The following is a 15940-nucleotide window of genomic DNA, read 5'->3' as shown; positions in this document are numbered from 1 at the left end:
AGCCGCATATGTTTCGGGTAATGTCCGAAATGACTGGTCAGATGTCATTTATTTTTTTATGTTAATATTGCGTGCTCGAAGTCGCGGGCAACAGCTAGTATATAATAAAATGTTATCGTTAAACTTTTTACAAGTTAACAAAATACATTTTATAAGTGCGTTTGTTCAGACACCAAAAAAAATAGATAATTATGTATGCAATTTTCACATTGTAGGTAGATGGCGCTACCTGTCCTTAAGTAGTTCCTTTATAAACTCAAAATTGAAACCCACAAATAGTAAGCAGTTTTAATAATATTTTTTTTCGTCTCTAATCAATAAATAAAAATTCGATCTTATTTCTCAGGAATATCTCCTTTTTTTCGCAATATGTAGTCACCTTGTACAACGAGTTTCTTACAAGAACGAGTCAGATGTTTATGTTAGTACAGTCTATGAGAAGGTGTACAGGAGGCCAGGTCATGCGCACGTTGGTGAGTGTAACAAAGCTTTTGTTTACACTTTTAAGTGTTAATTAAACAAATAATCGTATTAATTATTGTGTTATTATTTAATTATTAATACTTATTGTGTTTTTGAAAGTAAAATTATAATAATATACGGTTTTAGTTCAGTTTTAACTTTATTTTGTCTATATTGGAACGTTATGCAATCTTGTTTAGGTGTGCGTTATTGGTGTTTTGGGACATACTTCAAGAAAATCGGAATTATTTATTTAAAATTTAATTAGTCATTATAAATGATTTTAATTTATTAATTGTTTATAGTAGATTGTGATTACGATTTTTATTAATAAAAACAAGTTTTAAAGCTCAAAATGGAGAGTCTACATATGTTGATTTATTTGAATACATTATGTTTTTTTAAGTGGTCTTAGTTATAATGGATTTTTATCAAAAGTAATTTAATATTATTAGCTTTTTTGTTATTCAATGTCAACAAAGATAAACGTGACAAACTTAAGTGCGTTGCGTTATTCACTAACACGATCATAATTTTTTTTATGACTTAAAGTGGCAAACGAGCAAGCGGCCACCTGAATCCGCCAAAATGGCGAAGCAACCGCTGCCCATTGACATCCGCAAATGCAGATGCTTTGCCTACCCTTATCCGACAGAGGAGGAGACGCACATAAAGAGGGTATTTCTCCTTCCTATGTATCTCCTCCTCCGTCAAATCCACTTCCCCTTCCCATCCTCACCTTATAAAAAGGGTGGTAAAGAGAAAGGGACTTAAATTAGGCCTCCGGCACCACACTCATCAGACGAAACACGGAATTGCTTTTATTTCACGCCTGTCATCTGTGTGGTCGTGGTATTACACCGGGCGTGCCGGTCCTACAGTGCTAAGATGTTAAAGTGGGCCTAGTAGGTAGTCTACCACTGTCAAGATAATAAGGGCCCATTCACATAGACTGGAGATCTCAAAACGAGATCCGTTAAATATCAAAAGCCATGAAAATCTTATCTGAATGCTTTTAGTTTGTGTGATTGTATCCTAATGAGGATAAGAAGTATGTACCGAATCTCGTGGCGCGGAGCTTACAGATTCAGGCCAAAACCAACTATGTTGTCCCACTGCATGTACCTAAAGACTACACATAAAAAGTCAAGAAAGCGGTACTTCATTTGTTATATTTCTATTTATTAGACAATATTGTACTTAAATTTCGTACTATGTAATGTGTTTACATTTAGACCATTAACCTTCTGGTAACACAGAAGTTCAGTACTCATAATCAATGGCTCATACGGTGACGTGTCCAGTAAATAAGATTCGTGCTTGTTCTGAACAAAAATGACGCATATTTTCCACTTAATAACAGAATGAGTTTAACGGAGAATAATGCGTTGTTTTGTTTATTCAGATTAAAAGTCATGTGAATCTAAATCACAATAAACTTGCGGAGATTTTTCAAATGTTTTTTTAGGATAAAATAGTATGTGTTTTTTACTTTTATTGTTACCGTTCTTGATAAAACTCTGGATTTGTTTTTGTTTATTTTATAATACTAGGATCTGGCTGCGACTCCGTTCATGTGGAATTTAATAAACAAATACGTTCTTCCTGACTGTCCTCTATATTTATGCCAAATTTCATCAAGATCCGTTCAGCCATTTAGGCTACAGACTATAACAAACATCTTCAAACTTTCGCTTTTATAATATTACTATTATTTTAATTATTTCTTACAGATTATCTTAGGTACTATGTCGGTGATGGTGTGGGTCGGCAGTTGTACGCCGATAGACCGAGATGACACCTTCAGATCTCTAGAACAGCGTCTGCTCGTCCGTAGATCTTCTCACGCACAAGATGTAAAGGGAAGAAAGACATTACCACATCACAATCCTCAAGGTATGAAAGGATTTTTAAAAAGTCGAACTATCGTAATGATCCCTTTCTTATGGAGTTTAGTTTAGCGCCATCTTTTGGCTTATTTAGTACAACTATTTTGTAAGTGCTTACGTTTTTTAAATGTCTTAAAAGATGTCGTTTTCAAAACAATAGTAGGTTTTGAAAAATGAATCAATCTTACGAGATTTTTTGATCGGTGCAAAAGCAAGGAAACACGAAAGAAATATCCATACAACCAAACTTTCCCGTTAGTATTAGGTATGGTCTTATATGAAAAAGTAATCTTTCATCTGAACTGATGTTTTTAAGCCAAATAAGACGTTACTTCAACCATTGTAGGGTGAATTTTAGTTTAATTTAGATATGTGTATTTATATTTTCAGCTACAACAAAGTCTCGTCCAGAGGTAAATTTACGTAAAGGTGAGTACATGTGCTCGGGGCGCGCGTGTCGCCTGCGGCCGGGGGAGGTGCCGCGCGGCTGCAACGGCGTCTGTCAGTATCCGGTCTAATAGGAAACTGTTGTAACTCTAATTTTGTCATATTTCGTATTAATACTTTTAAATGTCATATCATCAAAATTTACCTAATAGTCTAAAAAAAAATTACAAAAAATAAATTCTTTTTTGTTTTTCACAGTCCTGTTTATTTTAACTTTTTGAATTAAACAAGATTTGAGATACATTGTATTAGTAAGAAAATTGTTATTTTCAGATGTTATCTGTGCAAAAAAATAAAAAACCAAAATAAAACTAATTAAATTTATTTCATTGTTTATTCTTAAATCCTTATATCTAAATATAACAATAATTACCTAAACAATAGGTATGATTAGTCTAAAATTAGTTATCTTGTATTTTCGTAGCTTTCTTCCTGGCTTTTTCCCAAGCTTTTTGGGACAGTTTAAATGTCGCCAGATCATATTTCTCAGCAATAATTCGTCCGTACTGCGAGCCTTTCAGCAAACTGCTCTTGTCTGATAACTCCGACATTATCATGACTTGCTGCTCCGGAGAGGATGCGCAGAATATCTGCTCGAATGCCCGCGACCCGTGCTGGGATAGAGCTAGCTTTTGATAGAAGCCCTACAAAAAAATTAAAAAAACATGAAAAAAAAAACGTAACATTTATGACAATGTTATCAAAATTACAACACATTACCACAAAAATCTTTTTCAAATTAACAAAATTATTTAAAAATTAATGACAACGCCATCTATCCGTCATATGTACAAACGTTTCACCTTGTTATTTAATTAAGCTAATAATTAAACTACTATTATTTATTTATTATTTAAACTAGTAATCAATTCTTATCTAAAATAATAGTTAATTTAGTCTTACCTTAAGTTTTTTAACAAGTTTATCTCTGGATTTAACTCCTACTTGCTGTCCCGAGCAGAGCGCGTCAGCAATGCGGCTGCCCTTAGCGTCGGTTAATATTACCACTAATTCTTCACCACTCAGAGATAATAAGCTTGATACTGCTTTTGTTGGCCTCTGGAATTAATATTATAGTCAAAAGAACAAAATATAGAAAGACAAAAAAAGCAACAGAAACTAAAGAGCAACGCCATCTATGAACATCATAAAACACTACAAGATTTAATTTTTTTTTTATTATCTTGCTAGCTTTCGCCTGCGACTCTGTCCGCGCGCAATTAAATATCATTTCTATTGAACATAACTGTATATAACATACCTGAAAGTCTAATATAGTTTGCAATATAATAGATCCGTGTATATTTATAAAATATTCCTCCGAAAATTTGCTAACATCCACTTTGTCTAGCGGAGACAATCGCAGACATAACACTGAGAAGTACTTCTGATCTGCTTCTTCTGTACACTTCAGTAATACTTCTAGATGCTAAAAGAAGATAACAAATAAATTTATTTAGTTTACTTTAATAATGCAGCCAATAGATGGCGCTATTTCATACATTAAACAAATGGAGTCTAAATTTATTTCCTGTAACTTACGTGCACAAACTGTGTTTGCTTGCTTTTCAGTCTATGACAGGCTTTGGCCAATGCCACCAGCACGCCGGTGTTACCACATGACATTATCTCCTCAAATTTGGGACTTATCTCTTCAAACATTGGTTCAAACTGAAAAAAAATCAAGATTTAAAAAGTTAAAAGTCATATTATCTATACATATAATAAAATTGGAGTGTTTGTTTGTAATATCAGAAGAAAAATTCCAGATTTCGGGAAGATGATGTATTTGCGTTGCTGATAACGATAATAGCACTTAATTTTTTTTGTCTGTCTGTCTGTCTGTTCGCAAGCTGCGTTTCTGGTAGTCTCCGTAACGTCTGCACCGACTTAGACTTCCTTCACTGAATGATAGCTGACGTAGACAGGCATATTATACGCTACGTTTTAATCTTAACATTGCATGGACGAAGTTGCGGGCAACAGCTACTTCCTAATGCATTTACATTCATACTACATCATAGTATTGGAAATCATTTTTTTATTTATCATTAAATTTAGCAGTTATTTTTAAACTGTATGGCATACCTCTTCTTTAATCTGACAGTTGTCAAATAACCGTTGCACAGTAAAGTTCAACATCTTGACAGTAGCGAGCTGACCGAGGCGATTGATAAAGCATTTAGCATAAATCTGAGTATACATCTTCTTTTTAGCCACAAACAGCGCAGCCTCTAATAACCTGGAAAACATTTAGAGAATCATACTAATATTATGAATTGGAAAATTTCTATGGATGTATGGAGGTTCGAGCGTCGGTGGCTCAGTGGTTTAAACACTTGACTTGTAATCTACAGGTCTTGGATTCGAATCCTGCCGTACCAATGTAATTTTCAATTTTTCGAATTTTCATATGTACATAATTTACCCGACGTTCTTACGGTGAAGGAAAACATCGTGATGCCTGCACATGTGGGCGAAGAAATTCAAAGATATGTGTGAAGTCAACCAACCCGCAGTGCAGCGTGGTTGACTATGGCCTAGTCACCCTTTATTAGGGTAGACTCCTAGCCCTTCGGTGGGGAAGTATAGTGAGCTGGTTATGTTATGGAGGTTTAGGCTTCATGAATGCTGTAATTTGTCACATATGTATGACAGTCTTGAAAACACACAATTTATAAAGTTTTCAATTCCGCACAGTCACAGTTAAAAGCTACTATGTATTAATTCAATAATAAGACATAAAAAATCTATAGTAGTCTTACATTGAAGCTCTGCGGTGGTGAAAATAGTGTTTTTTCTATAGCAGCCTCGCTAGTGAAAAAGGGGTTTAAAACAGATAAATAGGGTAAATACTGTTCATTAGAAGGATTTCTTATCATTGTAAGGTTGTTTCAGCTGTCAATTAGGCAAAGTTGCCTTTATACTATTTTGTCAAAAACCATGCATTAAACTTAAGAAGAAAAATACTTCACCTTACAGCTGCTTCCGATTTAAAGACAGGAGGTAAATTGGAACTTGATGTATCATTCTGTTCATCATTTCCATCACCTTTAACATCTTTTTCATCATCTTTCTTATCATCAGATCCTTCTGGTACCCAATCATCAGGTGCAAAACTCTCATTCAATAATTTCTTTATTAAATGCTTTGTTAACGTTTTGTCAGCATTTTTAACAGCAAACAGAAGGACTTGTAATAACGCTGATGTCATATTTTCAAACGGCAAATCTTTAAATTGAGGCCAAAGTGATAGACGGTTGCCAAACTCTTTGATTACTTCGAGAAATTCTTCCGGAACAATCCTATATTTAACGTCACTATGGTGTGGCGGTATTCCTTTGTTTTGTAATATCGGCTCTTTGAATAGATTTATTTTAGGTTTCTCTCCAGGTAAGAGATTTATACCGCTCAAACATTTAAGTACTGTTCGTACCATATAATTTGTGTTCGGTTCCCAAACAAAATCTTCCAAATTATTCAAAACATATTTGGACATTTTCATAACAAATTCGTGACAATTTTTAACATGTTCTTCTGTGTATTTAGATTTTTCCACCTTTCGCTTCTTCTTAGGTACTTCATCTTCTACTTCTTGATCATTCTGGAATTGATCTGTAGCTCTGTGACTACAAACAGTCAGCATACTATTGAGAACATAACCGCAGAAGTTATCTGAACAGAGTCTACGTAAGTCTGAATTGACAACTTCTATATATCGTTCTAGATCTTCAGATGTTGAATATGGTATTAAAAGCTCTATAACACGACAACCTAGCTGATTGCCCATTATGTTTAACTCTTCACCTTTACTTCTCTCCAGTACATTGTTAACTAAAGCCTCTGTAAAGAAATAAATAAAAATTATCTTTAAATTGTCACATTTAAGACTCGAAAAAAATTGTAATTCTTTATGAAATAAATAGTTTGCAATTTAAATTTATCTTATATTGTAAAATACGTTTAATTTAGTAAGAATAAATAAACTAAAAAGATATTCACGTTTTTCATCCTTATCTTCGATCCCTTGTTTGATAGCTTCCAAAATTCCAACGAAATACTGATATAACTCTTCAGGTATTTGTGTTCCGCGACCCATCTGTCCTTTCTTAGCATATTTCTTTGCATTGGATAAGAAATTCTTTCGTTTTTTACGCCACTTTCGTTTATGTGGATTATTTTCATTTTGTTCCCCTGCATTTGGTTCAGTTACTTCAATATTTTCTTCGCTCATATTGTATTAATTGTTAACAGTCAAAAACAGTCAATGTTACTTTTATAAATCTAGAGAATTTAAACAAAAAATATAAGCCACATTTTCGGGTAAAAACAACAAATTGAAAGGTTATGTATGTGTCAATGTCAAAAACACGCTCCCTAGATATTTTTTTTTATTTCATGACTTGGTAGCGAGACTTTTTAGCCATATAAGACGTAAAGTTGTTATCTTTAAACCTGTTTAAAAAGTTAACTGTTGCTATTTGTTGTTTGAAAATGATTCCAATTTTATATTTACTTCATTCAATATGCTGCTGTATAATGTACTTCAGACTTTATATCTTCAATTATAATCCTGAATCCAACACTTAACTCAAAGCTTGTGTTTGTAGTTTGTAGATTTTTTCTTGTTTCCTATAAAACAAATGTTTATCTTTTTTATAAACAATGCGACAAACATGACATTGTTTGTAAACTTTTTTTAAAGTGGGAGTTCTTCGTGATGCTATTATATTTGTAAAAATCTATAATTATCTTTTGAGCACATACTTTCATGTAACAATAGACATGTGAAAACCATTTAATTAATCTCTTATGTTACCTATAGTGTGTATGTATGTATGAAAACCATTTTATTGCATTTGGGACTTACTTCGATTTACCAAATATTAATTATCTTAGTTACACACAACTGCATAATTAATTTGTCGAGAACAGAAGTAAAAATTATTTTTATTCTTTGACTTTAATCGACACAACATTAAAAATATACGCGTTCCTTAATTATAATTTGTTGCCCTATTATATTAATTTCAAGGTGTTCTTTTGTTGCAGCTCTAAATAAGTTGTAGGCAAGCGCGGGAAACGCATTATGAATATTGAGTGTTCAACGCTTCAATGAACTATTGTATACCACAAGCGAGCGCGCCCTAAGGAATTCTAAAGAAAGCTAAAGCTTAGAATGAGACGGAGATATATTTCTGTCGCGCATTAAATACATTTTCATGAATGCAGCAACACGAGAGCTTCTACCATTCTACGCGCGAGTTAGTAACCAAACTGGTTTGTAGTTGGTTCCTTTAGGAATGGTTGTATTCTTATAAGAATAAAAATAACGTTTTAATTTAAAAGTTTATTGACATTAAATAGTGTTCAAATTTTTTTCGTAACCATTTGTCAAGTGGACTTACAACTCAGTAGGTAGTGTATTATGAAAAGTTAAAAACTTTAATTTTTTCAACAAAGGCGGGAATCGCAGTGTTTATGTTTCTCGAGGAGTCTTTACAGAGATCGCTTGGGATTTTTGAGGTACGTATTTGAAAATGTAATTCAAATTGTTGTGTGACGAGAAATAAAAGGCGTTGACCGATGAGTCCCGCTGTAACCCGTCCGGCGTCTCATTTACTTAACTTACGCAACTTGATAACTAACTGGAGTTGACTGTAATCAACAGAATTTATAAGTTATTCAACTATAATGTAAAAGGTAATACAATATTATAAGACTATTGGAAGATATTTTGTTATGAAAATTTGATGAAGTTTTCAGATAAACTCTGGCTACCTATTTGAACTTATTTAAAACCTTGTCCCTATTTTAATTCGATAACTTCGTCTGGAAGTCTAGATGCGTCCGGATTGCGGTTTTTAAAGTTTGTCACAAAGGTAGCAATCCTTGAAATAATTAACGAAGGCTTTTAGACTGATAGGTCAGTAATCAGAGGTATGTTTACAATCAATTCAAAGTTCGATTCCGAAATAAAAATATTCCTTAAGAAAATTTTAATATGTGTTTATTATTTTTATTATCTAGGATTACTTTATTTCGTGTAATTTAGCAAATAGGTGTATAATTGAATAACTCTTTTTACAGCTGTCGTTTTATTTTATACCCTCTTTTAATGAAGCCATTGTCCCACTTAAATTACCTCATGCTTTTGTTAGGAATCTCTTAATTTATTTAATAATAATCGATAGCTATTTCCCCAGGCTTAAGCTATTAAAACATACTGCCAAAGTAATACTCATCCTGTATGGACCATAGACATGCCCGAAACTAGTCGGTACTTACCGGATGATGAAATGTGAGTTAAACCGTTAATTAGTTTAATTTCTCTATTTACTTATTTTAAAAGGACGCGCACACATTTGACTAAACTATCGATCTGTTGTCTCTCTTGGATTCCTATCAGCTTTTACACCTCCATATAAGCTCTTAGGATCCAAGCGAGACTACTCGATTTTTAGTTGTGCAAAAAAACAGTTGTGCGATGATTTAAGATTATTTATTTATTATAAGACCTGTCGTATTGTATGGATCTGAATGTTGGGAAACCAAAGTTGCGGATGAAAGGAGACTGCATGTGTCTTGTGGCTGAGATGCGTATGTTAAGATGGATATGTGGTGTGACAAGAATGGATATAGTTAAGAATGTGTATATTAGAGGAAGTTTGAAAGTAGCGCCAGTGGTGGAGAAATTGAGAAGCAAAAGGTTAGCGTGAAATGTTATGCGACGAGACGATGGAGGACATAAACCAGAAAGTGTTAAGATTGAATGTGGATGGCTACAAAGGAAGAGGAAGATCGAAAAAAGCATGGATGGATTGTGTGAAAGAGGATATGCTTAAGAAAGGAGTGGATTCAGATACGACTGCTGATAGAGATGTATGGAAAAGCAGCACATACTATGCCGATAAGGGATAAGGGCAAGTTGACGATAGGTTGTGCGATTATTTATTCTTAAATGTGAGCACGCTCTAAGTATTTAAATCTTTTCGTTAAAAGAATAGTAGATTTATATCTCGGACGGTCGTTGCGGGTTCGTTACGAAATTGATTCGGCCAATAAACCGCAAGTGGATCTCAAATTAAGTGGATACCCTGTCGACCTCAATTACAAAGATTAATTCTATCTACTGGATACACGAGGTAAGACAGAATTATAAAATCCGGATTAAAATAGTGAGTAATTTTGGCATTACAAATATTAATAAGGATAACTTAAAAACTAATTGTTAGATATCGGTAAAATTAAAATGGTACTTCCGGAAAAGTATAAGTTATCGAATGAAATAAGAATCATCAAAATCGGTCAACCAGGATCGAAGTTATGAGGTAACAAAAAAACATAAATATGTACTACTAGCTGTTCCCGTGCGGCTACATCCGCATGAAATTATGAAAATTTTATTTTATCGTTCAAATTTGTCAAATTATCAATAGCAAATGTCCAAATGACATGACATGACAAACCTTGGCAATCTTACTTTCTTGATGTTGGCGGCAACTTATGGTCTCTTTCCCACATTAGGGTTTTTATCCAAAATTTTTACCCTCTAAGTTTAATAGCGTGAAAATATATAGCCTAAAGCGTGACGGAAGTGTAAGAATTTTTATATAAAAAAATAATTATTTAAAAGTATGCTGTAATTGCTGACATCTTAGGTAACAAAGAAGTGTGTGTTTACGCTTTATTTTAGGTGAGCATATAAGATGACCACTTTCTTAAACAAAGACAAAACATGATAATATCTTGATATAGATAAGTTAATCTATAGCTTTAGCCGCGATTAAGTTTGAGACAGGTTTTTAACTTATCCATTTAAACCTTGTTTAAATATCAACTGCTAATGCTGGGTTTCTGAAGTTATTTCTTTTATCATTATCTAGTGATTCATTAGTGTTAGGTTAACCTATATTTCAACGCACTAAAACTCAAGTTAAACCAAAAACCCTGTAAACTTCATAGAATTTCTATGACACGAAGTAGTATTAAAACAATGATATTAGGCACAACTAAATAACTATCATTGTTGCTATATTGCATATAGTTTATTTCATGTTTCAAAAAAGGTTAAGAATTCATGAGTCACATAGGAATGTAACCCAGAACAGGTCGGGTTTTATTCCTTTTTTTGCCAGAGTAAAATTAACCTTAACATAAGTACAGACAATCTTGTAATATTCTGTTTTAAAGTATTTATTTATTATTTATTTTCACACAAGGAATCAAGGTTGTGGAAATTAAGATTTTCTTTCAGTCCCTCACACATATAAAGTCCTTTGTACACAAGGAAGCTCATCTATGAATCGTCGACGCGAGTCGTCTATTCGATCAGTACAGGTAGAGACTAATGCTGACACATGTACCGATGTACCGAATGCCAATTGTTTTGCACCGACATCATTAAAATCGTAGCAACTTTTGTCATGATTTTGACAAACAGGTGACAAACGACTTGCTTTGACAGAAAACTGTAGACGACCCGAACTCCACTGTCTCTCGCAAAAGTTGCTTGGCTACTTAAATCGAAGTGTTTAAAATCATATGTTTAAGAGTCGTCTGAAATGACACGCGTCTGGTCTACGTAAGTGGGATAAAGACAGAAAGATAATGAATTCATTTTAAAAACATTTCACGTTTCTTTTTGTTTTAATAACCTGTTATTCAGTTCATTAGTTTTCTAAATCCAGTAACATGATAATTTATTATATACCTTAACAAATGATGGTATATTAAAACGTTGCACAGACGCGGATAATCTTTAACAATTTGGTAGGTGTTTATTTGTACTAATCTTGTTGTAGCATTTCCACTGCTACTCCTGTACAAAATATAATTGAAAATTAACGGTCAGATTAAAGGTGCGTTTCTACTGAGCGTTTAGTCCACACTGACCCAATACAGAGAGCCAAAATCAGTATACCTAGCTTTCGCCCGCGTCACTGACCGCGTGGAATTAAAAAAAGCAAAAGTATCCTATGTGTTCTTCTAAACTGTTCTTCATCAAGGACAAATTTCATCAGTTTAGGTTACAAAATCTAACAAACACCCATCCGCGCAAACTTTTGCATTGTAATAGTGAGTTTTTATTCATTTTTTTAAAATCGATCGAACCCAAGGCTCGTTTTACGTAGAGCGCAGAATTTTAGCATCTGTACTCTATCTTAGTTCATATAACATACAAACACAGTGTTAGTTGAAATGTGTACGAACTGACAGATGGACGTATTGATTCATTACAAATGTTAGTTTGTATAATTCACATTTTGCGCTGCGAACGTGTGCAAGTGTCTATAACTTTGTGTTGCGAAAATTATGTGTAAGTAAAATAACAAATTCAACAAAAAACCGACTACCAAAATACACTAAAAACATAACATTAAAAAAAAATACACTGAAAATTAACGAAATAATTCCTTGAATTACTTATGCCGGGTTTCTGAAGTTTCCATTTATTTTATAGTAACCTAGTGATTCAATAGTGTCAGATGGACCTAAGACTTTAAGGAGTGAAACTCAAGTTAGTTCTGAAATGCATTTCTTGAAGTTATCGAACCAAAAACACTAACGAATAGTTACATGTAGTTGGGAAACCGGCCATTAGATCTCCTTTATTAAATCTTATGTATTGTACAAGTATTTTAACTATTTATTAAACGGTTGTCACTCACGTCTATTTGGTGGCACAGACTAGTTTCAGATCCATCGGGGGTCCATTTTCAGGGCGAGTGTTATTGGGCTTTCTGTACTTTTCTTTTGACTGACACTGACTTCAAAATAATAATATATATACAATTTAGACATAATAGCTACAATAAGGGATGTCTAAGTAATTCAAGGAATTATATCGTTATTTTTAAGTAAATTGTTTTTTTTTTCTAGAATGTTTTTGAAGTGCTTAGGCTGTAAACTATAAAAAAAAACAATCTAAAATACCGCACTTAAATATATCGCAAATAAAGCAATATTTTTTACTTAATTTAATCATGTTAATAGAAATTGTTTCATTTCATTTTCTAGTTTAAATGTGCGGTTAACGAGTGTTTATTTATGCGATAGTAAAGTACGCAATGGCCTATCTGGCTCCGGAAATAGTTGAGCCATAAACTAAAAGGCGCCATAACGTATTGCCAAAATAACACGAGGATCTGTAAGATTGACGGATTGATAGGTAAATAAAAACCTTACTATTATAACTCACTCGAAACTCGAATGACGACAAAATAATGTAGCTTTTGAATGGTGAAAGAATTTTTGCAATCGGCCTAGTTCTTTTTGAGTTATTTTAATACATAGAAAATTACAAATCTTTCCTCTTTATAACATTTGTATAGATGTGCAAACAAAGAACACAGCCACCTGAATTCCGAAGTTACAGTAGCCTTTAGGTATTCGCAAAAGAAGGTTCGTTGTAATTAAAAGAAATAATTTAATAATTAAAGGAAGAACAAGGCCCGTGACCGTCACATAGTATAGTTGCATTATTAATGGGCGAGTTGCGTGTGAGAATGCGTAGTAAAGTGCGGGCTTCTTGCCAGTTGACGTAAGATTTGCTATTAAAGGGATCTAATAAAACTTTAGATGATGTCTAGAATGGAGATATAAATTTCCAGAAATCTGTTTAGAATAATGGAAAACATTATTGAATTCTACAACAAAACAGTATCTTAAAGCGATGACGCGTAACTTAAAAATCGTAATTATCACAAGGTCATTTTTATTGTAAAGAAAATTGACACAATTTGTAAAGAAAACCTTGGTCTTTAAACAAAAATTACGAGAAATCACTTAGTTTTGTTGCCAGCAATTAAATAAATGCGCCGCACACTAGTCACGGTATAAAAGGAATATAACTAAATATATTTCAAACTCGTAAGTTTTTGGTAAGGTAAGGTAAGTTGAACTTAAAACCTAGACATAAAAACATAGTGATATCTAATAAAAAAAAAAACAAAATATAAGAGGTAGATGAAATGAAAGAGATAGATGGAGTGCGTGAAAGGATAAAGAAGGGAGTGATGACTGAGATGACGGATGACAGAGTTATGAGGACGAAAGCCCTACGGGAGTAGGATAAGGTAGAGGTGATGATGTATTGTTACTTGCAGGTAATATAATGCGCGAGAGCCTGCGCCGGCTGGCGGGGTCGGGCAGCACGTCGGAGGAGGGCATGGCGCGGGCGGGCAGATGTACTAAGCGCGTTCGCGTGCAACTCTTGGACGGGGAGTATATCAGTATTGACGTTGACGTAAGTATTAAAACTTAATAGTAATATTTAAACAATGGTAGAGCCCACTTTAACAACGCACAGTAGGGCTCGCCTGGTGTAATACCACGATCACACAGAAGACAGGCGTCAAGTGGAAGCAATTTAACTTATAGTCTGATGAATGTTGTGTCGAGCCTAATTTAACTCCCTTTCCCTTTCATTCCTTTACTTAAGAAGAAAGGACAGGAAAGAACAGTGAATTAGACAGTGGAGGAGAAGCATAGGACGGGGAAAAGTCCTTTATATATGCGTCTCTTCCGTCGAGTAAGGTTATCGCATCTGCAATTGCGGATGTCTAGGCAGCGGTCGTTCCACCATTTTGGCAGCTTGCTCGTTTGCCACCTTATAATATAAAAAGTAACACACACTATCCATTTAAAGTAACAAATTATCTCTTATCTCAGAAGAAAAATTTAAATAGAATTTACTAGTTGAAATCTAATCAGCAGTTTAACAGAGGTCACAATAGAATTCACGGAAAAGATGACCATCTCTTAGTTGATATAGTTAAAACTGTTAATTCCAGCGTAAAGCGCGAGGTGTAGACTTGCTGGACCGCATCTGTGATGACCTCGACATAGTTGAGAGGGATTACTTCGGTGTGATTCGCGCGAACCAGACAGAACAACGTGTCTGGATAGACATGGAGAGGACACTCGCCAAGACATTCAGAAGTATGTTTAGAGTGCACAAATCTGACTAAAATATCGCACAACTGTTTAGTCTTTGATCCTTATGAGCTTATGGTCGTGCCCACACTACTCGATTTTTAATGCAACTAAATAGTTGAACTGGTGACAATCACCAATCGCATAATAGTCGTGCGATAGTTTAGTCAATGGTCATTTACTATACTTGCAAATATAATGAACTAGCTGTTCCCGTGCGACTTCATCCGCATGAAATTAAAAAAAAATCATTTTATAGTTTACACGTGTCAAATTATTAATTACAAATGTCAAAATGACATGACAAGATGACAAACCATGACAACCTTGCTTCCTTGATGTTGGCAGCAACTTATGGTCTCTTTCCCACATTCAGGTTTTTATCCAAAATACTTACCCCCATAAGTTTAATGGCGTGAAAATGTATAGCCTAAAGCGTGATGTAAGTTTAGGGCTTTTTATTAAAAAAGGAGTTATTCGAAAATATGCTGTAATTGCTGGCATCTTAGGTAACAAAGAAGTGTGTGTTTAATTACAGTGTGTTTAAATAAATTGGTACAATAATTATCAGACGAGCCGTGGGAAGTACGTTTCGTGGTGAAATTCTATCCACCAGAGCCTTCGGAACTACGCGACGATAACTCCAGGTACCAGCTCAGCCTGGCCGTGAGACAAGACATCATGGAAGGTAGGTCCTCATTTCATGTATTCAGTTTTTATTTAGTTTCTTATGATCTAGGGACCCTCTAATATCAAGCTATGGAATGTTCTAAGAACTCAAGCCCCTAATTTTTCAGTTTCTCCTAAATTAAAAATTTCTAGTTTGTAGCATCATTGTGTAGAAAAATGAAAAATTCAAATAACTACGATTTGTAAACTACTAGGTAACTACAATTAAAAGATATTTTGGAAATACAGTAGAACCTCGATAACTCAAACCTCGGTAACTTAAAAACCCCTCGAACTTCAACAAATAGACCTACAACATAGACCCTTGATAACTTAAAACCACTATAACTTAAAATAGTTGTGTTTTACCTGGACTTTAACTTATCGAGGTTCTATTGTGCCTTCTATCTTTATCCACAAAGAATTTACAGGGGTGTAAAAGTGCAAAGAGAGCTTCGAGAAATAGTGTTTGGCCGTGCTCGCTTTGGCGGGTGTATTGCCGCGCTCCCACATGTCATATTGGAAACGCCGAGACG

General features: G+C 34.1%; 3 protein-coding genes across 3 annotated transcripts in view; 2 read left to right on the top strand and 1 right to left on the bottom strand.

Annotated features, from left to right (window-relative positions):
- Window positions 1–414: 414 nt before the first annotated feature.
- LOC106102885 lies at window positions 415–3122 on the top strand. The gene is made up of 3 exons (XM_013282486.1): window positions 415–473; window positions 2196–2358; window positions 2742–3122. The coding sequence occupies exons 1-3, from the start codon at window positions 420–422 to the stop codon at window positions 2867–2869; spliced, it is 345 nt and encodes a 114-aa protein (XP_013137940.1). The 5' UTR covers window positions 415–419; the 3' UTR covers window positions 2870–3122.
- LOC106102883 (nucleolar protein 9) lies at window positions 3105–7146 on the bottom strand. The gene is made up of 7 exons (XM_013282485.1): window positions 6801–7146; window positions 5774–6641; window positions 4887–5040; window positions 4341–4469; window positions 4060–4227; window positions 3702–3857; window positions 3105–3442 (listed from the first exon to the last, which is right to left on the bottom strand). Exons 1-7 carry the CDS (start codon window positions 7030–7032, stop codon window positions 3200–3202), a joined length of 1950 nt encoding a protein of 649 aa, XP_013137939.1. The 5' UTR covers window positions 7033–7146; the 3' UTR covers window positions 3105–3199.
- Window positions 7147–8049: 903 nt separating this feature from the next.
- LOC106102794 (band 4.1-like protein 4B) overlaps window positions 8050–15940 on the top strand; it is an 11563-nt gene continuing 3672 nt past the window's right edge. Inside the window, exons 1-4 of the mRNA XM_013282378.1 lie at window positions 8050–8324; window positions 13907–14046; window positions 14594–14741; window positions 15307–15479. Of these exons, the coding sequence (XP_013137832.1) occupies window positions 13915–14046; window positions 14594–14741; window positions 15307–15479 (453 nt within the window). The 5' untranslated portion in view covers window positions 8050–8324; window positions 13907–13914. The remainder of the gene's footprint in view (window positions 8325–13906; window positions 14047–14593; window positions 14742–15306; window positions 15480–15940) is intronic.

Source organism: Papilio polytes, unplaced genomic scaffold, assembly GCF_000836215.1.
Source record: "Papilio polytes unplaced genomic scaffold, Ppol_1.0 DF823901.1, whole genome shotgun sequence".
Classification (NCBI taxonomy): Eukaryota; Metazoa; Arthropoda; class Insecta; order Lepidoptera; family Papilionidae; genus Papilio; species Papilio polytes.
The sequence above is the reverse complement of the archived record's forward strand: the minus strand, read 5'-3'. Positions and strand labels throughout refer to the sequence as shown.